Source organism: Topomyia yanbarensis, chromosome 3 (genome assembly GCF_030247195.1).
Source record: "Topomyia yanbarensis strain Yona2022 chromosome 3, ASM3024719v1, whole genome shotgun sequence".
Lineage (NCBI taxonomy): Eukaryota > Metazoa > Arthropoda > Insecta > Diptera > Culicidae > Topomyia > Topomyia yanbarensis.
This window is the reverse complement of record NC_080672.1, coordinates 51,333,740-51,360,968: the sequence shown is the minus strand read 5'-3', so window position 1 is coordinate 51,360,968 and position 27,229 is coordinate 51,333,740. Positions and strand designations below refer to the sequence as shown.

General features: G+C 37.2%; 3 protein-coding genes across 3 annotated transcripts; all 3 read left to right on the top strand.

Moving 5' to 3' along the window:
• Positions 1–21,389, top strand: LOC131690464 (venom serine protease 34-like). Its single transcript, XM_058976248.1, has 5 exons — positions 1–447; positions 882–1,093; positions 1,158–1,370; positions 1,427–1,529; positions 20,686–21,389. The coding sequence occupies exons 1-5, from the start codon at positions 426–428 to the stop codon at positions 21,312–21,314; spliced, it is 1,179 nt and encodes a 392-aa protein (XP_058832231.1). The 5' UTR covers positions 1–425; the 3' UTR covers positions 21,315–21,389.
• LOC131692559 (3'(2'),5'-bisphosphate nucleotidase 1-like) lies at positions 12,235–15,948 on the top strand. The gene is made up of 3 exons (XM_058979674.1): positions 12,235–12,282; positions 13,926–13,976; positions 14,033–15,948. Exons 1-3 carry the CDS (start codon positions 12,235–12,237, stop codon positions 14,720–14,722), a joined length of 789 nt encoding a protein of 262 aa, XP_058835657.1. The 3' UTR covers positions 14,723–15,948.
• Positions 21,390–21,475: 86 nt separating the features above from the next.
• On the top strand, positions 21,476–23,087 carry LOC131692817 (venom serine protease-like). Its single transcript, XM_058980107.1, has 2 exons — positions 21,476–22,064; positions 22,115–23,087. Exons 1-2 carry the CDS (start codon positions 21,515–21,517, stop codon positions 22,732–22,734), a joined length of 1,170 nt encoding a protein of 389 aa, XP_058836090.1. The 5' UTR covers positions 21,476–21,514; the 3' UTR covers positions 22,735–23,087.
• Positions 23,088–27,229: the final 4,142 nt, after the last annotated feature.

Here is a 27,229-nt window from a genome sequence, read left to right as displayed (position 1 = left end):
TTCTCCTAAAGATCATAGCTCTGTAGGCTTTTGATCTGTACTTACGCGAGGGGGAGCAGAGTCGAATTAGCAAAAAATAAAACAACAAACGTGAGCCCGGTGTAAGGTGGCAATTTAGCGAGAGAACGCAACAAACAACCGAAAGTGAACGTGAAGAACTACACGATTTCCCATTCCAGATTATTTAGCTGTTTTTTTTTTGTTTTTTTCGTTGTGTGCTATTTTCATCCGGGCTTTGCAGATCAAACACCGGATACAGATTTATGGTCGCCATTTGTAACGCACAGAGAGGGAAAGCGAATGGAGAGGGACCGGGTAATCTGATTCCATAACAAAAACGAACCCGACCCGAAGAGGAAAGTAGGATCCTTTTCAAATTAAAACAACTGCGGAAATTCCCCTCTGTGCGGACCGAGGAAGTGAAAATGAAATTAGGATCTTGTTTAGGTAATGCTTGTGGCCGAGGATAATTGGTTTTGTCACTAATTAAATATTTGCATCCTGCGTCTTTTCCGTTTAGCAACGATTTTCATGACTTGTTTAGAAACGATAAGTTACGTTTTAAGTAAAATTTGACGAAAACGCGTGTTATTCAATTAATCTTCGCCTAATCTAGGTTAAGGAGGTTGAAAGAAACTGTCATAATTAATTCTGCGAAGAACACCTACATAGGCGATATTCGCTGATGTACAGAAACGAAGAACGTTATTCATTTTTGTTAACATACCAAACTATTTTGCTAGTATCCTAGAATACGCGATGGTTAGAGAACTTGGGATTAAACAAAGAGAGACAAAGGAAAGTTCTCATCGAATGTGTTCAAATAGTTTAATTGATAATTTGGTTCAAAATTACGTATCAACATTCAATTGCACCTGCAGCTGTCACTTTAGTGGCCACCTTCTGCTCAACCATCTACGGACAGTACACTGGCTGTGATTACTATCAGCAAGTCGCCACGGGACAATCGTATGCCATCTACTCACCCAATTATGGAAATCTGTATCCAGCAAACACGCACTGCCGTTGGACGTTATCCACAACGCCGGGTTCAAGAATTGCTTTATCATGTCCCGATGTCTACATACCACAGGTTACTACTGTTAAGTCAACACGAGTGCTTCGTTTATAAATATTCGTTTATCACGTGTTTTCAGAGCACGTCGTGTTACTACGATAAACTGTTGATCTCGGCAGGCGGAAAGTTGGATCTTTCGGACGCGAAAGCCTACTGTGGAACCGGAACGGTGACTGCCGAATCCACAGGAAGTTCGATGATCGTTACACTGGAGGTGGGTTCTGCAACCTACGGTGGAAGATTCTACTGCACTGCTAAGAAAATTGACTGTAAATGTGGCATGAAACGGAAGGTATGAAGGATGATATTCAAACTGTTTTCTGTTAATGTAATGAAAGTTGATTCCAGCAAAAAATTGTTGGAGGTACCGAAACCTTAGTCAACGAATTTCCAATGATGGCTGGGCTAGTTACGGTTAGTGGGCATGAGGTTTTCTGTGGTGCAACAATAAGTAAGTAAAAGTATATTTCATCTACAATTGCGATCAGACATTTCTCACAACAGTTAATATATTTGCAACGTACGCGATTTACATTTACTACGTTCAACATTCACCTCAAAAGCGGATCTTTCCAACGTGACTACTACAGCTTGCCTACGGGTTAAAATCTTATTTTGGATTTATCAGAAATTTAATTTTATATGTTCGTTAACAGTGCAGTGCTTCTAAGGTGAAAGATTTTATTGTAATACTTCGTAGGAACAAAGGCGAGTTATCAACGAAAGAGTGTGTCATTCTGATGAGTAAAGGCTCGCATATCCTAAGCAAATTGACGGGAAAACTTCGACCTAGATATCTTAAAAAACTTGTATCCATAAAACTCAAAACAAAATGATGTCTCGTTGATATCTATAAAAGTTTTAGGGGAAATTTTATAGACGATTGAGCATCCCTCTAAAATTAATTCTTTCTCGCTAGCGATTGGACTCAGAAACTAAATATATAATTATTACATTATGGCACACATTATACAAATTTATTCGAATCTATTTTGATACGGTTCGACTTGCACTATAAGATCTCGGGAAAATAGTTCAGATTTGAAACGGTTTTATACCTTTTCTACATATGAAAAGCAAGAGGCTAAAATTTAAGCTAGGTTTAAATTAACAACCATCAATTCCGCGGACACCTCTCTGCCACTCAACATTAACAACATCAACAAGAAAGTCAAGTTTATTATTTTGCGAGATCAGCTTCGCGAGAAATGACCTCAATTCGTTTATTATCTGTTTATTTCGAGCACCCCTATCTCAGTCACTGGAGATATGATATTGCAGTACAATTATTAATAACACTCAGGTTCGCCCGTACAGAAGGTAAGGCGAATATCTAACAAGTTAGTCATCATACAACTCTAACCAGGAAGTATTACTAGTTTCAACTGAACCGTAGTACTACCCGCACAATTGTCCTTTGCTTAGCTTTACTTAGCGAATAATAGGTAAAATCTCTTTGGAAAGCAATTTATTTGCTATCTAGCTGATGATAAATAATCTTTTTCCGGCCTTTGAGTAGAAATGCCCTTCATCAAAATTAGCAATGCCACGAGCTAATAATATTTACGAAATATCGAGAAAATAATTAATACTGTGCAATTATTGACATACGTGCTAAGATTTTCGGCCAAAAATCAACAAACTAAACAAATGCCACTTTATTAATTCATGGTGGTTTTAGGCCCAGTGGTTGGACAGTGTTTAATTGTTCATAATTCGAATTTGGCGGCCAGGCTCTGTGTTTATTCTCCTCAATTAGATCTTATCTTATCGAAAATAAAATTGCTCATTTCCGTCATCAACGGGGTTGTGTTTTTCACAACGCTATCTTCCAGCTTCGTTTAAGCATCTATAGTCTACGAGAAGGTTGATCATAATCTTTATTTTTCTCTTAACTAAATCAGCCTAGACTGCGTGTGGCATGCTTGAAAATCTCAGCTAAGTATTAATTCACTAGGTTCAGGTCCCACAAGGCTAGAAAAACTGAAGTTTCAAAGTCAAAGTGTCGAAGACTGGAGGCTGTTCACGGTTCGGTCCACGGCGAACGGACAGCAATGGGCTTTGCCCTTTCTAAGCAACTTGTGGATGCCGAATGTTGGTAGTAGACTACCTTTCAGTGTTCACTATCGGCGAATATATAAATCAAGTTGGATTTTTGTGCTTCGAATTTATCTCGTCAGGAACTAGCACCAACTTGAGGCTAAGTTAGACGATGTATCTAAACTAGTACCCAAATTAGCACTAGTTAGACACTATATCCAAACAGTCATACGCCATACATGATGATGCCCCCGGAAGCTAAACCAGAAATTGGTTTGCTGACGAAAAAGCGAAAACTAGCGCTTGTTTTTTGGCTGATGAACCAAACGCCTGGCACTATGCAATATTTCTGGATAAACATGTGAGAAGGGCATATCGCAAATGAGAGCCTCTCTGTGTTTACTTTCTCTTCCGTTCATAACTAAGCCGCTTTTATGTTTACTCCCTAACTCTTAACATAATATGCTAGACGACATCATAGTCTTTCGATATTTATTGAAACAATGTTGGAAAGTTTTATGGTGACGCCGTAATAATCGAAAGAGAAAGTAAACACAGAGAAGCTCTCATTTGCGATATGCCCTTTTCACATGTTTATCCAGATTTATGAGAATAAGCATGATGACCTTACAATTCGTAGTTGCTACTCTGTTATCGGCCAGAACAAGCCAAATTGCACAGAGAAGCAAGGAATGAGGTCTGGGAGTAGCTATCCATTCTCAATGTGCACGTTTCCAGTTTTATATACATTGAAATTCCAATAACAACGCCTGCCACGTCCTCAAAGTCATCGTGGAAGCAAAGGAATGTAAGTGTAACAAACGTTGGTATGGAGACCTCTGCATCTCCACGTTTGCCACGGGAAGCAGTTTTTGTTAGTAGGATGGAGTAAAGAGTTACACAAATCTGGATTCACCTTGATAAGTGATACGATCAATGCTACTCTCAAAAGTGTTATCATGTGTTTATTGCTCTGGGTAGCCGGCTGCCGAAAATTTAATAGATTTATCATTTGTTGAATTAATTTGGAAATGCTCGATTTGTAAAAAAGGCAACTTCAGCTCCGGACTGCCGACAGTCGAGAGTGTCGCTTATGTTTAATTGAATCAGACGGTATGTGAACGATTTTATTATTCCTTGTTTCTTTATTCCGACTAAACACGACATTCCAGAAACAATAAAATATCATGAAAAGCGATTATCTGTAGCGCCTCGAGACATTTGTCCAAATAGATATGGTAGTACCTATATAATTTTAGATTTCGTAATACAAGTATTATTTATTATTTATCGCGGATAAACTTTGGTATTTATATAGCAAAATAAAATGACAATTATACATTGGTTTCTTTCTCCTCGAACACTTGAATAAGGTGCCGATTTTTATGTTATCATTATTCGCGCGCGTTGTTAAACTAACCTTAACGGTATTAAATAAGCACTACCGAAATACCTGAAACGACTAGCTTTGTATGTCGAATATACAACCAAAGACGCTAATTTTTACACTAATTACTAGAACAAGATTGAGGACAATAAGAACGAAAATAAACTAACTTGTCACGTTTTTCGTCCATGATCTAGCTAGAATATTTTTATATTCTTGAAGAAATATGATTAAGATGACAATCAATAATATAGTACATGTAATACTTCAAAGCAACTGAAAGTGTTCATTGCAATGGGAACAATTAATTTATTTGATTTAATTTAATTGATTTATTGGACTAAAAGTAAGCCAATGAATAAGGCAATGAGCAATATGTTCTTCGTTCTGATATGAATGCTACAAATTGGCAACTGGCCTCTGATTCGTCTCACGAACTATCAATTCTCAACCCTCGTACATGATTCAACAGTCATCATTTCACACAAACAAGACCATGCGTATTCCCCACGCACATTAAATGCCCAGTGAATTAGTTTCCCAGTTGGCCAAAGAAACACTAAACAAACGAAGAAGTTAGTTTGTTCAATCCAAAGAAATGTCAGCTCGATTGGTATTCGCCGACGTGTTCCCTTACAATGCCATCAGATCAAAGAACATTTAAAATTACATACGACAAATAGTGTACAATTCTGAATATAATATAATGAAGACTACTTAATTATTTGCAATGAAATAAAATCGGAAAAATTAGTTGCATAACCTAGGTAGTTCATTTTCAAAGATAGCGCTGTTCTTCCAATTCTGTTTATTTTCCGTCGGCCTATTTCCGCTACGAGGCCAAACACTGACGCCAGAGAGGTGACACACTCCCACTATCTGGACTGGATATCGACCTATCAACTCATGGACCGAGGACCAACGGCTTTACTTCCCTTCCGAAGGAAGGCGTGACCTCAGATTTTTCTCACCTCTGAAAAATCTCAACGACCTCGACTGGGATTGAACCCAGACCAACTGGGGTGGGTTGCGGTCACGCTTACCACTAGGGCATTGCAAAAAAACTTTTTTGAATTCTCAAAGGCTTGTCACAAATGTCAAAGTAAGCTCAGATGCCAAATTTCACATCATTTGAACAATTTTAGACCCCCGCCCACTTCGCTTGAAATTTTTTGAAATTGGTACTATGGGAAAATATGGAGGAAAAATACATTAAATGCTATAACTTTTGAAGTAGCAATCAGAAAATAACAATTTATACCTCTTTTGAAAAGGAAATTATCTTAGTATTTGAATGGGGATATTTTTGTTTTTAGAAAAATAGGAGAAAGTGGGGTACTGGGTCATTTTGGCCCCAAAATCGCCTATTTTTAATGATTTTTCTGCTCCGTGATGCAAATCATACATATTATGTAGTTTTTCTAATGTGAAAAATCTCAGAAATCTAAAGCAACCCTTTTGACCTTAGTCCGAATACGAGAAGTTGGGGTTATAGGGCTTTTTGTCATTCGTATTAAATTTTATCATTTTCGCATGCATATATCTCTATAATTCTTCAATCAATTTTCATAAAATGTAACTTGTAGAACGTGTAAAATTCTTAGGAATAAAATAAAAATAAAAACGTTAGAGGTAAAATTCAGAAACATCAAACTTTTTGATATTTACTCTACAAATCTCATTTTTTTCATTATTTGTCCTAATACCTCAACTTCCCCTATTTTTCCAGGAATGAAACTTTTCTCATGTGATCCCTAAGCATATTTTACACTAAAAGTAGTAAATTAAATAAGAATTTTGTTGTTAAATGGAGTTACTATGCGCGATTTTATGATAAAAATGTGAAATCGACACTATATGTCAGATAATTTGATGTTCTTAATTTTACCGGTAACGAATCTATTATTGTTTTAATCCTAAGAATTTTCCACGTTCAACAAGGTATAGTTTATGAAAATTGAGCGAAGCATAATAGAGATATATTCACGAGAAAATGATGAAGTTTAATATGAATGACAAAAGGCCATTTAACCCCAACTTCTTGTATTCGGACAAAGGTCAAAAACGCTCCGATCGATTTTTGAGATTTTTTCACATTAGAAAAACTACAAAATATGTATGATTTGCATCACGGAGCAGAAAAAAATAGGGGATTTTGGGGCCAAAATGACCCAGTACCCCACTTTCCCGTATTTTTTCTAGAAAAAAAAATACTCCCATTCAAATACTAAGATTATTTCCTTTCAAAAAAGGTATAAATTGTAATTTTCTGATTGCTACTTCAAAAGTTATAGCATTTAATGTATTTTTCCTCCATAAATTCCCTTAGCACCAATTTCAAAAAATTTCAAACGAAGTGGATGGGGGTCTAAAATTGTCCAAATGATGTGAAATTTGGCAATATGAGAGGGGGGGGGGGGGGCTTCGAGAATTCAAAAAAACATTTTTTTGCAATGCCCTACTTAAGGTGATGAATCACCTTATAATATATGTAGGTGATAAGGGACGCGGACGAAAATAGCTGACCACCGCCCAAACGCCTGGCATTATGCAATAATTATTCCCAAAATTGGAAAACATTGATTATCTTCAATTGCCAATGTGTGCGTTAAGGACACAAGACCTAACTTAAATTAAGTTGGATTCGAGTTGATGCTATTAGGCAATTCACCACGACGTTTGTTTGACAATTCAGCGAGGGGTTTTGTCAGCAAGTTTGCTCCTGCGAACAGAAAAACCCGTCCGACGACCATACTTCTTTAGCCCGATTCGTTTGATGTTGGATCGAATCGGCGATTTTGTCGGACATCGCAAGCACACGAGTTACCTCAGAAGAAATAATCAGCTGATCAGAAATGTTTCATGGATTGCCTAATACACTGATGAGATGAATTCGAAACACTAAAATCAAACTTAATTGAGGTTAGGTCTGGTTCCCCTAATGTACAAATTGGTTTAATCCATTTTTTTTTCTTTTTGGGAATAAATATTGCATAGCGAATATATTTGGATTTAACCTAAATCTCGCACTAACCCCGGTCAAACCATTCGGAATTTGATTCGGAATTCTGAATGGAGTCAGTGTGGATTCCAACTCAAATGCAACAACCGATTCTGAAACCGATTGAGTCGGAATCGGTTGTTTCATTTGAGTTGGAATCCATACTGACTCCATTCAGAAATCCGAACCGATTCCGGAATTAGTTTAACTGGGCATAACTGCACATGCCCACTGAGACGTCCAAAAAATTGTTTCAAAATCGTTCAACACGGGTCCAACGATGGACGTTTGTTGAACGGTTATTTGGACGTTGTCCAAATTGGTCCAACGAACGTCCTTCATTGGACGATTTTGAAACCAACCGTTCTTAGAGAATGGATTAGTCAATGAGTTTGTTTCAGTACCAGAAGAAATTGGAACCCAGTTAAGTTCAGCCGGTAAATGAGCCGGAATACTGGTTGGTCCTCATTCGTATTCCGGCTCCAGTGATACAACCGATACCAGTTAGAATCGGTTGTGTCACTGGAGCTGGAATGCCAACTAGAACCAACCAATTACGGTTCATTTTCGGCTGAACTTTACTGTGAAGTACTCCAGAGCAAACAGCGGGAAAATCGATCCTGTACTCTCTTCTCTTTTTTCTTCTGTTGGCACACCGAAATAAAAAGGAGCAAGTATTTTTTGCTCCGGAGATAGTTCCGTGTACTTGAACAAACCTTATATCGACATCTTTCATTTGGGGGAGTAAAATCGCAAATGCAAACAAACTGCGTTTTCGCTATTATGACATTATGCGACAAAAATACTACAAGATTGAGACGAAAACTAGTCAAAATGGTTTGTAACTCGATTTATAATTAATGAAAACAAAACGGTGAAACCCGCATTTTCTTCGAGATTTCGACCCTTTTTCTTATATGGAATATAAACCTGAACTTACATTTTTGGACAGAACCAGGGCAAATGGTTATTATTTACAAAATTATGCTCTAAACGTTGGTTCTATTATATAAATGTTAAATAATATCTATCATGATCATGTCTACTCGGTGGTTGTTGTACATAAATATTCGTATTTTTTATATTCTCATGAAATTTGAAGAAAAGATGCACGCGCCCTTTCATTTGCATTGGGTTTCTATGCGTCCATTTGCTGAGCCCTATTGGATATGTCCTGTCAAACTGCCCATTTACCCAGCCGTACCTAGCAAGACAGAGTCAATTTAGCCCATTTACCACCCCCTTCCACAATTCATGTTCACGGTTTAGTTTTTTTGCAAATGGCGACTTCTGAAGGGGGAAGTCACGACTGGAATGCAAATTGGGCGTAAGCATTCTTTTAGCACAGAGAACAGACGTCCATCTTCAGCATTCAACTTGTGTAAAATCTCTAACGGTTTCAAAGGTAGTTGGGATATCCAAACCACTGTCGTCGTGTTTTTTTGTGGCTGAGTTCGACAGAATTGACGGCGGTTATTCCTCTACCCAGTCACACTAGTCCGGAACCGGTTCGGACTTTCAGCATAAATTCCAGCTCAAATGCATCAACCGATAGAGTCGAAATCGGTTGTTTTCTTTGAGCAAGATTCCATACTGAATCCATTCAGGATTTCGAACCGGTTCCGGAATGGATTTGACGGATAGTTGGGATAGGTTGGTTCAAATGTTTACACGTTTTTTTTAAATATTTTTGTTTCTATCATGAATGTCTGTTCTCTGTGCTTTTAGTTTCTACCCACTAAAAACATATAGGAGTCAAATTCTTTGTTATATTGTTATAATGTTTAGCCAAAGATGAATTAGGAAAAACATGGTCATAAAGTAATTTGTACCTATAATAAAAGCTACATTTAGAAAAGCATCGTCGAATATTGAAACTGATTTTTCTTCATTTGAGTATATTGCGACTTAGGCCTTATTGAAAGATCTGTGTCGAATTGCGTCTGTTCCAGACGGCGCCAGTATTTGATCAGTGTCTAAACAATTGGGTCATTAAATGAGAAAAAAAACTTTTTTTTATTACATACATCGATAAAGCTGATTTTCGTGATCACCACAAATTTTTCATAGCTTCTTAAAACAAATTTCGCTGTTGAGATAAAACCGACACCCTTTGGTTAGGCTAACACCGACACGTTGTTAAGATGGTTGCGTTTACTTGCGACTCATTACAAAAGGCCGAGGATCTTTGTAATACTTCACTTACACTATTAGCACAATATAGTAATAGCAGAAATACACAGAAATACTTATATTATTTTTATTTCTTATAAGTATCTTTAAAAATCAAAAAGTGGAATTTTTGCTTATCAGATTCTATCGAAGCTTTTGCAATTTCTGCAAAAAGCTCATCAAACCGATTTTTAGTATTATCTTGGTTTGTCATAGATGTACATTATCACAGTGAGACAATGATCTTTTGTATACCCCGGTAGATCGTTAATGATCAGGGTCCCGAAAAATCAAAGTCTGAACAAGGTAGTTTTATCAAGAAGTGCGTGTCACTTATAAGTGAATGAATCCTATTAGCAGAATGTAAAACACTTGCAAATGTTTGCATCACACATACACACACTTTATTACTAACGCATATAACACATTTTTAATAAAAAAGTGGAGGGAAAATAAATTAAAGGGGATGTCGATCTTACCTCTATGAGGTGTCGGTTTTACCCACAGTGCCTAGAAGAAGTCACTTTGTTTTCCGAGTTTTGCAACCAACAATTTTTAATTAAATAATTTTTTTTTGATGTCAGTGCAAATTAAGCCTTGTTAAGAATTTTCTGAAGAAGAATTCTGCGTAGAAATTATAATTTTATTGGTTTTGCGGAATCCCAGAAAAATTGTTAAGCCTAAGGTGTCGGTTTTAACCATAATTCCTCTACATCTTTATCTGATTCTTTAGAAGCTTTAGTGATTTCTGCCATGTGTTCCTTAAACCGGATTTCTAATGTTCTCTTGGTTTCCCTAGCCGAACTGTCAAATGTACACAAGAAGTCGCTTTGCAACTGTAGAATTCAGGTGAAATCAAAGAGGACGAAATAATGGTCTCTTTTGATGTAACCGCCTTATTCCCAAGAGTTCGCGTAAAAAATTTAATTAACCTTCTTGAGGATTGGTTACTTCAACAAACCGGCAATAATCCATGAGAAAGCAAAGTAAGAACTTATATGAATCTTACACGCCTTTGCATGGAAGAAAATTATTTCACATTCCGGGGTGTCTTCTATAAACAAACTAATACACGGTATCACAAAATACAAAAAAAATGAATGTGCTTTTCAAATGGTCTGTTAAAGGTTGTAGATCTCGTCAAATACAACACAAAATCACGTTTGATCAATTTAATATACTCTCAAAATCTTGATTTATAGCAAAAGAAAACCGTTTTTCGGGATTTTCAGCACCAAAAAATTTACTACGCGATCATTATCTGATTTTGAAAAAAGAAAAAATACGTTTCCAACTGTACAACGGGTTTTGGAACAACAATATGAAAGTACCCATTATTTTGCGATTTTTCATTAGAAATATGAAAATTACTCTACATTTTTATTAGGAAGCGCCTTTGTTTATATAGGAATTTAGGCAGAAAATTTAATTCCGCATCTAACGACCTATTTATGATCAAAATCGATTGAAAAATGGCGGCGCTATGATTTTTTTCCAAATCAGAAACTTGCTCGCAAAAACTTTTAAGGGGACTATTTAATAAAAATAGCTTTTTTTGTCGATTACGTATACATTCAAAGAATATGTGTGACTTTAAAATAAAAATTGGAAAAATAACGGAAAATATAATTATAGCATCTTATAGTGCGAAACAATACCTCATTAACTCCTTAAGAGTTCATGCGAGCAAGTTTGTACTTTGGAAAAGAAATTAATAACTGCAATTGTTCAACAGATGTTGATAATAAATAGGTCATTGGATGCGAAATTAAATGCTCTCACTAAAATTTTGTTAAAACAAAAACGCTTCTTTAGAAAATGTTGAGCAATTTTCATAATTTTCATAAGAAAATCGCAAAATTAAGATTGTTTTCATAATGTTGACCCGAAACCGCAAAGTATCTTTGACAAAAGAACATAACATAGCATATCGTTGAAAAAGTCATTTCTTCTTCTATCCAGAACAATCAAAAAATTTAAAATCGGTTGAAAAATGACCGCGTAGAAATTGTTTTAATCCCGAAAGTCCCGAAAAATAGTTATTTTGCCATAAATCAAGATTTTGAGCGTATACAAAAATTTTCAAACATAGCCTTGCTTGCATTTGGCGAGATATACAACCTATACTAGGTCACTTGAAAACTACAAAATCACTGTAGCACCGTGTTATTGTTCTATGGATTCTTCGAACAATTTCTCCTCTTTTTGTTTTGATTTCGTCTTTAATTTCGTTGAAAATAACGAGTTTTGACACGATCAAACTAAAAAAACTCTAGTAAGAGAACTGCGGAGAGAAAAACAGCATTTTTGGCAACGTATGCCCCGGCATTGTATGGCAACACGTCCAATGTTATAAGGATAGGCAATGTTCGATTGGATTCGTTTTTTGACAGCTAAACGCGAATCCAATCGATCTAAAATGGAGTCTCCGCAGTTCTCTTTCTAGAGGTTTTCTAGATCAAACGATTAATATAAGAGCATAGGTCCACAAACCAACAGAAAATTATTTTTTCCGCAAAAACATTTTATACTATCTAGTTTGTAGCCCGCGGGAAAATGTTTAAAAGCAGCAAGGAGGATCTTCAGGTGTTACCTGTTTTTAGGGTTTGTTTACTTGGTCAAACTTGTAATTCTATTACATATGGCCAATATGGGAAAGTTAAAATTTTAAAGAGCTCTTTATCAAAAAAAAAGTATTTCGATTTGATTAGTCGACGAAATGAATGATTGGTAAAATGGTCTGAGAAATCCGAAAATAATATAATTTTGAATGAGAAAAAGGTTGAAAAATCATCCCGAGCAAAAAAACTCCAAACATAAACAAAATTTTTAATAAACCGAAGCTCCTAAAATATTCTTCTTTAGTCCCTAGATATATCCCCATAACTAAATAAATAAATAAAAATATGCTCAATAAAGGATTTACTCGAAATCGACTTAGTTCGTCTGCCAGAGCCCATCAAACTACCAACTATATCAATTTTCATGTGAGGCTGACAAAGTCGGGTAGAAAAGCTGATAAAATCGGGTCTTTACTCTATTAGTATATTGATCGAAATTCCACAGAGAATGTACTCAAATCTTTTAACAAATTTCGGAAAGTTTTTTTATAAAGACCATTATATCTCCCATACCATTGAAGTAGGAAGCGGATATTATGCCAATGTTCTTACAACCTATGTACCTACTAACAAACACTGCACTGTAACCATTGAAATCGGTACACATAAGAATGTCTTCTCGATTAAAAAGTTGCTCTTTTGTGAAAAAATGCCTCTAAATTTAAGTGTTAAACAAACACCCATTTTAAAAAAGTTAGTTTCTTAGGTCGACATACAAACGAGTGTCCATTAGAGTGGAACATGGTTATATGAAAAAAAAAAAAATGAAATTTCGCTCCGATTAACTTTTTGGGTCCCATTTAGCTCCCAGAATAACTCTGCAAATTTTTAGCTCGATCGGTGAAACTATATTTTTGCGTCCACGGTTTAAAGTTTACATGGGATTTCGTAAGGGGGAATTGTCTTTTGCAAAAAAAATCTTCCAAGAGTCGCCCGTTACTTCCTAAAAATAAATAGATGACTGATATCTCGACTAACATATGATTAGGGCCTTGAAGCCAAATTCATCTTTTTCGTTTTATTGCATTAATAGCATCCTTATTCTTCATTCTTTAAGCTATTGTGAGTCTATAATCGAAAAAATTCATCAAAATTATGTTATTATAATTTACAGTAAACGGCGCACAATCCATATTAAGCGAGTGGTTTTCACGCCCTTTGTTTCAGTTTACGGCTTAGCTGCATTAAGTGCTTGAATTGGCATTCCGGACCTTTAATTTTTGTTCTTATATAATCTTGTGAGTTATTTTAGGAGGATTTTATTATTGTGTAGACTTTATTGATGTCGATTTCCAACAAAAGAATTATCCTATCAAATGTAAAATATGTGAAATCCTAGGTGAAATCTGTGCTAGTTCTTTTTTTCCTATTTCTGTAAATAATTGTTATTGTCTGATTCTTCAAACAATAATGGACTTCTTGCATCACTATTATCTTTATAAATAACCTGTGCAACATTTCTAACAAAAAAACAGTAAAACCAAGTAAAACTTTGTTATATATATTGAATGGCTTAAACGTGCTTACGTTATATTTCAAAGTCAGTCAAGGGCTCAAATTAACGGCTGTAAAACCAAAACAAAGCAAACATGTGAAGTAAACGGCGCAAAGCAAAGGACTTGAAAGCCAAATAAAAAAATTTGTTTTGATTTGGCTTTCAAGTCCTTTGCTTTAAAGGTAGGTTGTGGTTAAATTTAGACTCGTTTCATGTGCTTATTTCATAAAAATTTTAGGTTCCGGACGATTGGATTATTCCAGACGTCAACACAGAATTTCTGGAACGTAACTCTTGCCCGGAAGCATTGAAGCAGGTGAAGGAAACTGATCTGGTTATTTGGGTGGATCCACTGGACGGAACGGGCGAGTATACGCAGGGTTTTCTGGAAGGAGTTACGGAGCTCATTGGCATAGCGGTCAATGATCGAGCCGTGGGAGGTGTAATTCATCAGCCCTATTTTAAGGCCGATACGGGTGAGCTGGGTCGGACAATTTGGGGAGTACAAGGAATTGGTACCGGTAGATTTACACCCAAACGCCCTCCAACCGATCGGTTCATAGTGACCACAACTAGATCCCATTCCACTGCAGTAGTTCAAGCTGCTTTAGATGCTTTATCGCCGGTCGGTATTCTTAAAGTCGGTGGAGCTGGGTATAAAGTGTTACAGCTCCTGGAAGGAAATGCTCATGCACATGTTTTCGCGAGTGCTGGTTGCAAAAAGTGGGATACCTGCGCTCCGGAGGCAGTACTCGAGGCTCAAGGTGGAACGTTGACAGACATTCTGGGAAGGCATTATCGCTACGGGAAGGATGTACGATTTCCGAATGCTTGTGGCGTACTAGGATCTGCCAGTGGCATTGCTCACAAAGACATACTAGCCAAGTTGCCGGACAGTGTGAAACAAGCGATGAACAAAACAGAATAGATGACTTGTTCTAATAAAGGTTCTAGTACAATTAACCGTTCTAAAACACCTACATTTATTGACATCATTAAAAAGATACCAGTTCCGGAATCCCATAACAAATTGGCAATTATTTACAGTTTAGATTTAGGTTTCTGAAGCAGCGCCCTAAGGTCTCCTTAGAATTTTACCACTCAAATTTTTCGGAATTTCTGCTATGAATCGAACACCTCCATGCAATCTCTTAGTCGGTGAGGTTCTATCCGCAACGTATTTTTTTAATTCTTCTTCACTGACTGAAACATCATCCTGTTTAACGACAAAAGCGAGCGGAAGCTCACCAGCTTCTTCGTCTGGCAGACCAATCACAGCTGCATCTTTCACCTTCGGATTAGTCAACAAAATTGCTTCTATTTCGGCGGGTGGTACCTGGAAAGCTTTGTACTTAATCAGTTCCTTCAAACGATCTACAACATAGAACTCCAGATCCTCGTCATAGTATCCAATATCGCTGGTGTGCAGCCAGCCGTCCTTGTCAATCGTTTCTTGAGTTGCTTTATCGTTCCCGATATAGTCCTTCATGATTTAAAGCAAAGCTCTCCGTGCTGGTTCGGTCCCAAGGCTTTTCCGGTCTCCGTATCAATTACCTTGGCTAGAATATCGTTGGCTTAACCATATCATCTCTTCGGTCCACTCATCACGAAATTCTTCCCGAATCTGTCGAATATCCGGGAAAAGCTTCAAACGCTCGGTTTATTTTGCCGGCACAGTGTTCTGCACAAGCAAAGTACAAAATGATATGGGACCTGGTTTGTACGTGTTACCACCACAGAACAGTGAATCAGGCAGTAAAACCGCATTTGACCATACGAAAGCAATGGAGCACCAGGGACAAAGCATGACCGTTTCGATCGTTGAATCCTTCAAAGATTCAGATCATCGTCCAGAATATCATTCAAATCCGGGGTACATTAAGGAAAATGATACTGATAGCGACTCAGAAACCAAAGAGAACGTAACGGTTGAAGGATTGACTGAGCAAGCACTTTCGGAGTATTTCGAACCATTTATCAGACTTCGATGCTCCCATTAACTTCGATATGGATATGGAATTTCATGAAGAAGAAATTAATGTAACCCTTTATTTTGTTTTTATTTTGGCGAGTGTGATCCTCTCATATGATTGTTTGTGTATATGCTGACAATAAACATAAAAATGCAACGTCTATTATTTTACATAAAATACAACAGTATTATATATATATATATATATATATATATATATATATATATATATATATATATATATATATATATATATATATATATATATATATATATATATATATATATATATATATATATATATATATATATATATATATATATATATATTACAACAGTATTATATAAAAGGCTTAAACGTGCTTACGTTATATTTCAAAGTCATTCAAGGACTCAAATTAACGGCTTCAAAACCAAAACAAAACACATCTGTTGAAGTAAACGGCGCAAAACAAAGGACTTGAAAGCCAAATCAAAAATTTTGTTTTGATTTGGTTTTCAAGTCCTTTGCTTTGCGCCGTTTACTTCACATGTTTGTTTTGTTTTGGCTTTTGAGCCCTTAACTTGAGTCCTTGACTGACTTTCAAATACAACGTAAGCGCGTTTGAGCCCTTTAGTTCAAACCACTTATTAGTAGATCCCAGTGACAAAGTTGTTTGAAATAGCTGAATTTAGTTACAATTTGACGATAAAACTGTTCTACTTTCGATTAAAAACATTTAGTACTAGATTTTAGACGCATCCCAAAATGGTCAGTAACGGTATCCTTTCTGATTTTTCGTGCTATTAAAAAGTAATCCAATTGTAATTTATAATTTATTAACCGAACGTGAGTCTGATGAATGAACCTTTTGTCAGGACAAGGGGAAATGTTATGGAAAGTTTTACATTAAAAAATTAATTACAAACTAGAGAATCGGTTAACGAGAAAATATACTCATAAAATTCTTACACTATTTCATCACAAAACTCCTTCAACTCTTCGTTAGATTTCCACGGGTAATATCGCATTCCCACCGCAATAATTTCCTTTACTGTTTCGCCAGCGGCTATTTCGAATGCTATTTCCTTCGCAAGCAGGTCTAGAAATGTACACTTGGATTAAGGATTTTCCGTACCAAATTGATGCTGCAACCAAAAATGTATTCCTCGTGAAGTTTGCCTTTCTTCCCGTGGAAATCAACACAAATCAGTTCCGGTTCCAAATCCTGATTGGCTATTATCAGTCGCGCACATATGGCATCTCCTACGTAACCATCCGGACGGCTCTTCTTGGTGGCACCCTCGAAAGCCATGTCTGATAAAGAGGCCGGTTCACTGGCACTTATGTCGACTTGGAAGATATCTCCAGCTTTTTGGGATGCGACTCCGATAACAAGTTTACCACGATTCGGCACGTACCTCTTCTATTTACAATCTGCCCAGAACGTGTTGGGAGCCATTTTTCGTAATGCATCACTTTTGCAGAACAGTACCACGTCATCGTTGTCCTGTCGAAGTCCAGAACCTAGCACAATTTTTTTTATTTACCTTCGCTATCTCACGCAGTAATCTGGCAAAACCGGCTGATCCACTACATGGATATTTTATAAAAATTATTCCGCTCCGAAATATTGTAGCGCAGAATATTTTACGATACTGCCACTGACAAAACCATTCTGTTCCAAACTCAAGATTAAGTAGCGAGAGTGGCATTGTGGAAGCATATCCTCCATTCCCATAGTCGATCAGTCTGTTCCCTCCATTCAATTGTCGCACTATAACTAAAATGAAATTGAACCAATCAACACCCATTCCGTCAAAGATAAACCTGTAAGCCACTTACCTCTCCCTCCGCTCTGTGTTCCAGTTGCTTCCACCCTCGGGCAACAGATTGTTAATAATTAGCAGCACGATATCGACAATCCACCAGATTCCGACGCCTCCCAATGCGAACAACTTTTCGACGGCCGTACCGGTCTGACCGAGACAGAATCGATCCATGCCCAGAAATTTGTACAACAGTGTCGTCATGAAGTATTGGTTTGTGTACTTGCCACAGGGAAAACCGTCCAGCATAATCTCCCGCGGTTCGGCACATTCGATATTGTCGAGCACTAAACTCTGGTGGTCTTGACGGCATCGTAATAGACACCGCCAAATTTCACATACCCGTGGTCAAGCTCCTCTTTTACTGTATGGTTTTCTTTTGCGATCCACCGGTCTTTGGTGATTTGGCCGTTTCCACGATTAGAAATCAGAAGCAGGAACAAACATTTTTTTATTATTTTTGTGCCGTTAGCTTGCGGCTCAAAAGCCAAAGCAAAACAAACAAAGTGAAGTGAACGGCGCAAGGCAAGGACTTGAAAGCCAAATCAAAACAAATACATTGATGTTAACGGCGTGGAGCAAACGGCTGATAATCCACCAGGGATGCCGGCAGTGCGCAAAAAGGACGTAAATTGCATTTTGTTTAAAAAAAGTGGTGATATGTAATGTTTTGCTTCTATTTCGTATTTTGACGTGAAAGATTAATGTTTTATCTACCAAAGAGCGACATTTTTTCATTAGGACTAATAGACCACTTTAATTAATGAATAAAAAAAGATATGCTAAACTTCAGTCTTATTTTTCTCGGTTTGACATCATTGGCTTTACGGCCCTAATCATATGTTAGTCGAGATATGATGGTTTTATAGGAAATTTGTCAGGGAAACAAAGTCTAGAAGACTGTGAAACGATCTGATGCTTGAGGAAAAAGTTATTAAGCAAAATCCGATTGATGCCCTGAAGATTGATGAAAATTTCACTTTTCATGCCATCACTGCTGCTGACGGTCGAATTATGCACAAAATTTTTAACTTTCTATTATTATGTATAAAAGAAGACTCAATTTATCTCTCAAATCTCTTGCGAAGTGGCCAAACAGTATAGATAAATGATTTAGACACATTAAAAGAAGATTAAAACAAAATTGCGTATATCATCCAACAGCAGTGGTGCTAGAAAAAATGAATATTTTATCAATTGTCAGAGCATCAATCGGTTTCTGCTTAATAACTTTTTTCTCAAGCGTTAGATCGTTTCGTGATTTTCGAGACTTTATTTTTATTTGTTAAATTTCCTATAAAATCCACATAATGATTTATTTATAGGAAGTAATGGGTGACTCCTGGAGGAATTATTTTGTGAAAGTTAATTTTCCCATGCAAAATCCCATATACATTTTAAACAGTGGGCGCAAAAATATAGTTTCAGGGATCGAGCTAAGAATTCGCACAGTTGTAGCACCCAAATGGTACCTAAAAAGTTGCTCGGAGCTGGAATCTAATTTTTGTCCCACCCTAGTGTCCATGTAAGCTAAGATATTTATATATTTTTCCAAAATAAAAAAGAACTTCTACACCTCTAGAAAGAACAATTCAAATCTGGTCTCGTTGAAAAGAGGGGCGTGTTTCCGGATAGTGCACGGTAAAAAAAACTTTACCCATTTTATGTATTCAAATTGCCTATTTTCGGAAGTTATTCGAGCTGGCAAAAAATCGGTATTTTTTTTTGTTTCTAACAATGAGTACTTTTTATCCATTTCACAACTACTCGATGAGGTAATGTCAATGGGTATATTGATCTTGATAATGGGTGAAAAATCTTTAAGCATTATTTCAAGCGAGTTAACCTGCAAACTAAGGATCGTAGTGGAACCTGCAAATTATCGCCCTGCATCGGAGTCCGTGGCGGAAACGGAACATTTCGGCAATGCTCCGAAAACAACGTCTGTTTAGACTACTGAGGATGTTGAAAATATGCGCCAGTTCGGCATTTTTAGAGCAGCCAAAAGATCCAGCCATCAAAAATTTTGGCGGTTTTATTTTGTTAAGTAGTTTTAGAATAGGATTTCTATCTAGATTCCTACACTTTTATAAGGAAACAATAATGTGAAATGAATGTTATTTTATGTTTTTTTTTTAATTCAGAAATAATTCTATTGACAGTATTTTTCATTCTGGCGCGAATTTCATGAATGGGTATTTTTTACGCATTTTGTTGTAACCGTTCTGCGAAAAATAATGGGTGAAACATACCCAGGTTGACGTACAAGGTCTGTACTCATTTATGGGTACAAACACTTTATCCATTTAATGGGTTATTCCACTTTTATTGAAAATGAGTAGTTTTCTACGCATTAATGGGTACTTGATTTTATCAGTGTAAGTACATCAGCAATGTTGATTTGTTCGTGATCAGGGTCAAAAAACCTGAGTAAAAATATTATTCAAATTTAAAATTTGGATAACGGTAAATTGCCCAAATGTCGGTCATTCATTGGTGTCTTTGGGAGTGCTTATTAACGTTATAAGCCCTTTCTTCTGATACTGTATGTCTAAAACTTCATCCCCCTAAAAGTGAGATCTCTTCAGAGAACTCTTCTTTGAAAATCAATCTTCACAAATAATCATCAAAATGCCAAAAAGTAATAAATGTTCTAGACCCCCCGATATAACATTTCAAGTACAGTCTCAAATGAAAGAGGAGTATCTAAGCATTCGATTAGTGAGTACTGATCTGTCTGAACTGTCTAAATATTTTTCTACCAGAGACACCGTGACACACACATACATACATTAGTTGATCTCGACGAACTGAGTCGAATGGTTTATGACACTCGGCTCTCCAGACCTCGGTTAAAACGCCGACTTTGAGAGTGATTATATATCCTTTCTAATCATAAAGGCAAAACAGATATTATCAAGGGAATGATTTTGTTTAAAGTATCATTTCCTATTAAATATCGCCTGAAACTAGATATCAGAACAATAAGCATTCTTCAACTACAATGTTTCGACAAAATAATAGCAATTTTTTGCAAATATATTTCCCAGTCACCGGAGATCTGGTACATGCTAATTAAATCAAATTCAAAATTTCAATTTCTTTTCCAGTTACCAACTATCATGCTGTAACGGCTGCCCACTGCCCGTTCGGCTTCAGCATCTCAAACCTAGCTCTGCTGGTAGGGGACCACAATATCACCTCCGGTACGGACACAACGTACGCAGCGCTGCACCGCGTAGCTTCAATAAAAATCCACGAATCGTACAACATGACAACCAAGCTGAATGATATCGCAATCGTCCGCACGATGACGGAAATAGTCTTCACGGCTGGGGTTGGTCCAGTTTGTCTACCCTTCAAATACTACGGAGCGACTTTCGTGGGCATGGAACTGGAAGCCGTCGGTTGGGGTACCACTGATTTTGGTGAGGCCAAGTCGAATGTTTTGCTGAAGGTCAGCCTACCGGTGATTGATCCAAGCAAATGTTATCAGACATATGCAAACTACGCCCCTACACAGATTTGTACTTTGGCAGCGGGGAAGGACACGTGCCAGAATGACTCAGGCGGCCCGCTGTTTTATACCGACTTCTACAATGGGCTCGTTTATCTCATTGGAACTGTCAGCTACGGGATTGCTTGTGCCACTGATGATCCGAGTGTCAGCACCAGGGTCACAGAATATATGAGCTGGATCATGCAAAACACTCCTGAATGGAACTATTGTTATCAGTGAAATGAAAAGAAACAAAACTGCAGCATTTTGTTTAAACTTGATGTTAACCATATGCATTAGAATTTTAATAAACACACTTCGCAAAAATGAAAGACCTTATTGAATGAATGCCTTAAGCGGCGATGTATTTAAACAGCTGCTGTACCTTTGAAAAGTGGAGCAGTTCATCTAGTTCAAAACTAGCAAATTCAGTTGCAAAAATGATCGCAACACGATCACTGCTTCTAAGTGTGCTAGCTTTACCGTACGTAAGCGCTTGGTTCGAAGGTTGCGATCAGCAATTTCAGCTGACTTCAAATGCAGACGTCCAGTTGATATCAACTCTATATCCTGGCAAGTACCCATCGGGAAGCTCCTGTCGATATATGCTAGTTGCCCCGCCAGGATACGTCATAGATGCCAGTTGTACGATAAACATAGACGTTCCTCAGGGTACGGCCTGTTCGACGGAGTTGTTCTACATTTCGAAGGAGGGCTTTTCTGCGTTGGAGGGCAGTGAGTTCTCCTGTGGCGCCGGAGTATTGAATCGTCAATCACTGTTCAATAAAATGATGATTGCCTACACATCAAGCTCCAACAGTGCGGGCTCATTTAGCTGCAGAATTAAGGTTCAATCGCAGGATTGTGACTGCGGTTGGTCCCGCTGGCAGCGAATTGTTGGTGGAACCGAATCTGGAGTTAACGAATATACGTCCATGGTAGGTTTATTAGACAAGGTGACCGTGAATGTGTTTTGCTCCGGTGTTATAAGTAAGTGAACGCGTATATCCATATAGAATTTATTTCAAATATATGTTTAGTAAGTTACAGGTACATAATATCGGCAGCACACTGCGTAGAGAACACCCCGAGTGTCGATCGCATTCAAGCTTTGGTAGGAGACCAAGATTACCGAACGGGCTTAGATACACCATACTCTCAGCTGTATGACTTTGAAAGCATCGTTGTACACGAGAACTACGTCCAAAGTACGCGTGACAACGACATTTCCTTGCTGCGGACCACCAAAGATATGGAATGGAGCCGGGGCGTTGGTCCAATTTGTCTCCCGTTCAACTATTGGTACTATGACTTCAAAAGCCTTCAGGTGGATGTTGCCGGTTGGGGAACCACCAGTTTCGGTGGACCACAAAGTACGACGTTGCTGCGGACCACACTCAACGTGATTGCCAACGAAAACTGCAATGTCCAGTACGTTAACAGTAACAAAATCTGCACTTTTGCTTCTGGGAAAGATACCTGCCAATTCGATTCAGGGGGACCGCTATACCTGCGTGGAGCACAACGCATGTACACTATCGGCATTATTAGCTACGGGGGAGCGTGTGCTGGGTCAACGCCGTCGGTTAACACTAGGATTACCGCATATCTGAATTGGATTCAAAGTAAAACCTCTGATGCTGTTTATTGTAAGAAATAAAGGGATCCTTTTGTGTATTCCCTCACTTTGTTAGTGTGGAAAAACAATTTGTTAGAACTATCAAATTGCAGTGCTTTTTAACCAGACATTCAAAAAATTACCAAAATATTGGGTAAGATTAACATATAAGAAATGTGAAAAGTATCATCAATTGACAATTGGTATAAAAGTCATCCTACTTAACAAGATAGATAATTCAATTCTATTCATAAAATTCAATCCAAATTAATTGAAAGTACAGATTCCTTGGTTGGACCACCAACTCAATCCAACCCAGGGTAGCCACTATTTTTCAAAGAAAATCTGGCAGTTCAAATAAAAATTTCTGGAAAAATCTGTCACTTGACAGCGACCTCATAGTCATCGTAATTTGGCATACATTTTAGTCTTCATAGAACATAATCGATTGTTTTGGAAAATATGACACAGATTTCAAAAAATTGTGTAACAATCTCTATAATTTATAAATCTGATAGAATGAGAGGTTTATCTTTTTGCTAGAAGCTTAAAAAAACTCTAGTTGTGTCAGATAAACCTGGCATAATGGCATTCCCTCTGGGGTGTAACGTAGAATTCAGAATATCTGGAAAAATCTGGCAAATTTTAAAAAATCTGGCAAGATATCTGGCTTGAACAAATGTCTGTTAAGTTAGGAAAAATCTGGAAGATTCCAGATAAATCTGGAACATTGGCAACGATTCCAACCAACGAATTTGTGCCGCTAGTTGAACCAACTGACAGAAGCTGACCAAAATGGATGTTACTAATGTAAATGCATTTGTTCACATCTCTCACTGTTGTAATTTTGATTGTCAAATTAAATTTCGACATACGATCACAGACTAACAAACACAACACTATGAGGGAATCTCCTCAAAAACACCGATCCGACAATTTTACCAGAACATTAGATCCATCTTTTATTCACGGTCCCAAACACTGATTTGTTGGTGGGTTACCCCTCCGGTTTGGCAACAATTTTTCACTAGTGGTCTATTCCCCCATATTCGAGTGTTATGTCTGCTAGTCTGTGGTGTTATATCTGTTATGTGGTTTTTGTTTGAAGCGAAACTGAGTCAGTTTCTAATCCCAACTGCTGTCAAAATGTATGAACTGACAGCGGTTGGGGTTAGAACCTGACTCAGTTTCGGGTTCAAGCGAAATCGCCATTAGTCTATCCCTCTTTGTTATTCTAGTCTATGTATCTAGAACAAAGTTTTAATCGAGTCAATAGCCTACTGATGGCCAGCATCTAGTTAATCCAGAGAGAATACGAATAGTGTGAAGCCAAAAATACCTTATTGAGCAGACCTGGGACGGGACATGCGAAGACGGTTTTCTTTTTTCCTCTCGATATTGATGTCATTTTGCAGGGAAAAATCTGCTTGCAAATTAATATCAAGCAAATGTCGATGATAGTGCTGTGCCGATGCGGTATAGATTTCTGCCGATGAGGTACAAATTTGTGCCGAAAATAATAGAGCTCAAACATGACATGAATTATGTTATCGTTCGCCTGTGCTATGTAAAACAACATAAACCATAACTGTTGAGCACAATGATAAAATTGCACGTGCCGTCGATACATTTTGCATATTTATATCTGTGGATGTACATGCGTCTAAGCAGCATATAAAATATATTTTCTAAAAACATGTTGTATATACCCGAATAAAAATGTATAACGGATTTACAGCGATTTTCATTGTTACATCATAATGAAAAACGATGTAAAAGATTAGATATGTTGGAAAATGTACACTGAATATACAATCAAATTTGTTGTTTCTACAATCAATTTCATTGTAAACCCGATTTTTACATCGAAAAAGGGGGGTCGTTAAGCGATGTAACATTGAAAAAAGTTGGTTTTTTCCATACATTTTGAAACCACTTACAACGATTTAGGATGTTATTCTGTTGTAGCTTTTGGAAGACAAAACATTGATTTACATTGTTTTCACAATTTTACTTGTTTTTTTAAAGCAAATTTACTGTTAAATTGAATTTCCAGCAAAATTGTGATTTATAAACATTTTTTTTTTATTTGCATATTTTTATTACATAGTTGAATCAAAGTCTGTAGATGCTTACGTAGTATCTGTTCTCAACGTTGAAATCGTTTCCTACAAGCGCATCGCATACGGGAACACACAGCCTTTTCAATCTATGCTCAAGAACGACACATGCGCCATTGGCCGGAGCAAGCGCATAATCTTGTCAGCTGAAAAATTCGAACAGTAAAAAGTGAGCACGCAAAACCTTTAGCAGTCGTGGCAATATTGAAACACATTTCTACTTAGTTTTCATGTTCCGCGGAACAAGCTCCACTGTGGCAAGCTGTTTTGTTTACATTTTGGCATGGTATGTCATGTAATCTTTGGGTATTTATTCCCAAACGAGACATTCAGAACACATGCACATATGTTGCTGATTCTGGGTATATGTCGGGCAATCACAAAATTTCCCATCTAGTGTCGCTCTGCACACTTTACCGACCATCTCCGTTAACACTTCCGCATCGTTGTGATTTAATATCCCATTAATTTCTGGCAGAGATACCAGGTACTTTTTTCAAATGTCTGCAATAATAATTTTAAAAGTCTGGGAAGAAACAAAAATGTCAGGAAAGCTAGTGTAACCAAAAGCCTTTATATTCAAAAATCTGTAAATATCTGCAACCAAACTAAAAAATCTGCAAATATCTGCATCAAAACTAAAAAATCTGCAAATATCTGCGTCATCGAAAAAAACTGCAGCTTAAATTAAAAGTCTGCGAATTTCCAGACTTGTCTGCAAATCTGGCATCTCTGATTTCTGGAAGTGTACACACAGACTAACAGACATAACACTCAAAAACAAAGCTTCGCCCACTTTGACGGTCATTTTAAAAAGATTTGTAGTTGGGACTGTGGCCACATTTGAAATTATGGCGCCACTGACATATGAACAAGCATATGGGGGATAGACCACTAGTGAAAAATTGTTCCCAAACCTGAGGAGTAACCCACCAGTAAATGAGTGTTTGGGACTGTGAATAAAAGGTGGAGCTAGTGTTCTGGGAAAATTGTCGGATCGATGATTTTTGAAGGAATTCCCTCGTAGTGTTATGTCTGTTAGTCTGTGGTGTACAATCGACTGATATCAGTGCAAGTAACGTACTTCAGAAATCGTGACATCAGCTGCTTCTTATCTCCTGTCGACAATGCAGGCCAAATACTACCCGGATCATTTCACGGTATCCCCGATTCCGAAAGAAATTGAACTTTTAGACCGCAATCAGCTGGCGTCGATCGTACATGTCGCCTGTAAATAAAAATGTTAAATTAGATTTACTATATTTATCATATTATTATAATATCTACTTACTAAAGTTTTAAAACCGGAAAATATTCCACGAATCAGACTAACGGAATGCCATGTTGAAAAAATGCGCATAAAAATAACAACCAATTAAATGCACGAGAAAATAAAGAGCGTCATTTTGTGTAAAACCTAACAAGGAACTGAAAACCAAAACATTGATGTTACTATAAAAAATATTGTTAACAACAGTAACTGTTGTAAATGCAACGATTCTACTAACAATTCCGATGTTCCGTTCTGTTCGGGTAGCCAGGATATTACGATACTACCCAGGCAATGCCCATTAGAGTGGGACATGGTTATATGAAAAAAAAATAAAATTTTGCTCCGAGTAACTTTTTGGGTCCCATTTAGCTCCCAGAACAACTCTGCAAATTTTTAGCTCGATCGGTGAAACTATATTTTTGCGCCTACTGTTTAAAGTTTACATGGGATTTTGTATGGGGAAATCGTCGTTTGCAAAATAATTCTTCCAAGAGTCGCCCTTTACCTCCTAAAAATAAATGGATGTCTGATTTTTATAGGAAATTTGTCAAGGAAACAAAGTCTAAAAAACCGCGAAACGAACTGATGCTTGTGGAAAAAGTTATTAAGTGAAAACCGATTGATGTCTTGAAGATTGATGAAAATTTCTCTTTTCATAGCATAGCACTGCTGCTGATGGTGGAATATACAAAATTTTTAACTTTCTCTTAGTATGTACAAAACAAGCCTCAAGTTATCCCTCAAAACTCGAGAAATGGCCAAAAACAGTATGGATAAAAGATTTAGAAACATTAAGAGAAAATTAAAACAAAATTGAGATTATAACTACTAGAGGACGCATGTCGCTGTTAACACTGAAAATTTATCATCTCGCTCTTACATATGCTAGGCCCATTAGTTTGACACATATTGCCCGAGTTTACACCTGTCAAACTAATGGGAGACAGTAGCGCTTTGCTCCCTTTAGTAGATATAATCTCTTTTGTATAATTGGACAACCAAAAGCAGGGGTGCTACACAGAGAAAAAAATATTGGTGAAAGCAGCCCCGTGAAAACTGTTTGTTGCCTGAAGCTACCACCAAGTGCCAGTGGCGCTAGCTACGCTTCAAATGTTCAAGGTCTGTTCACATAAACTGTACGACG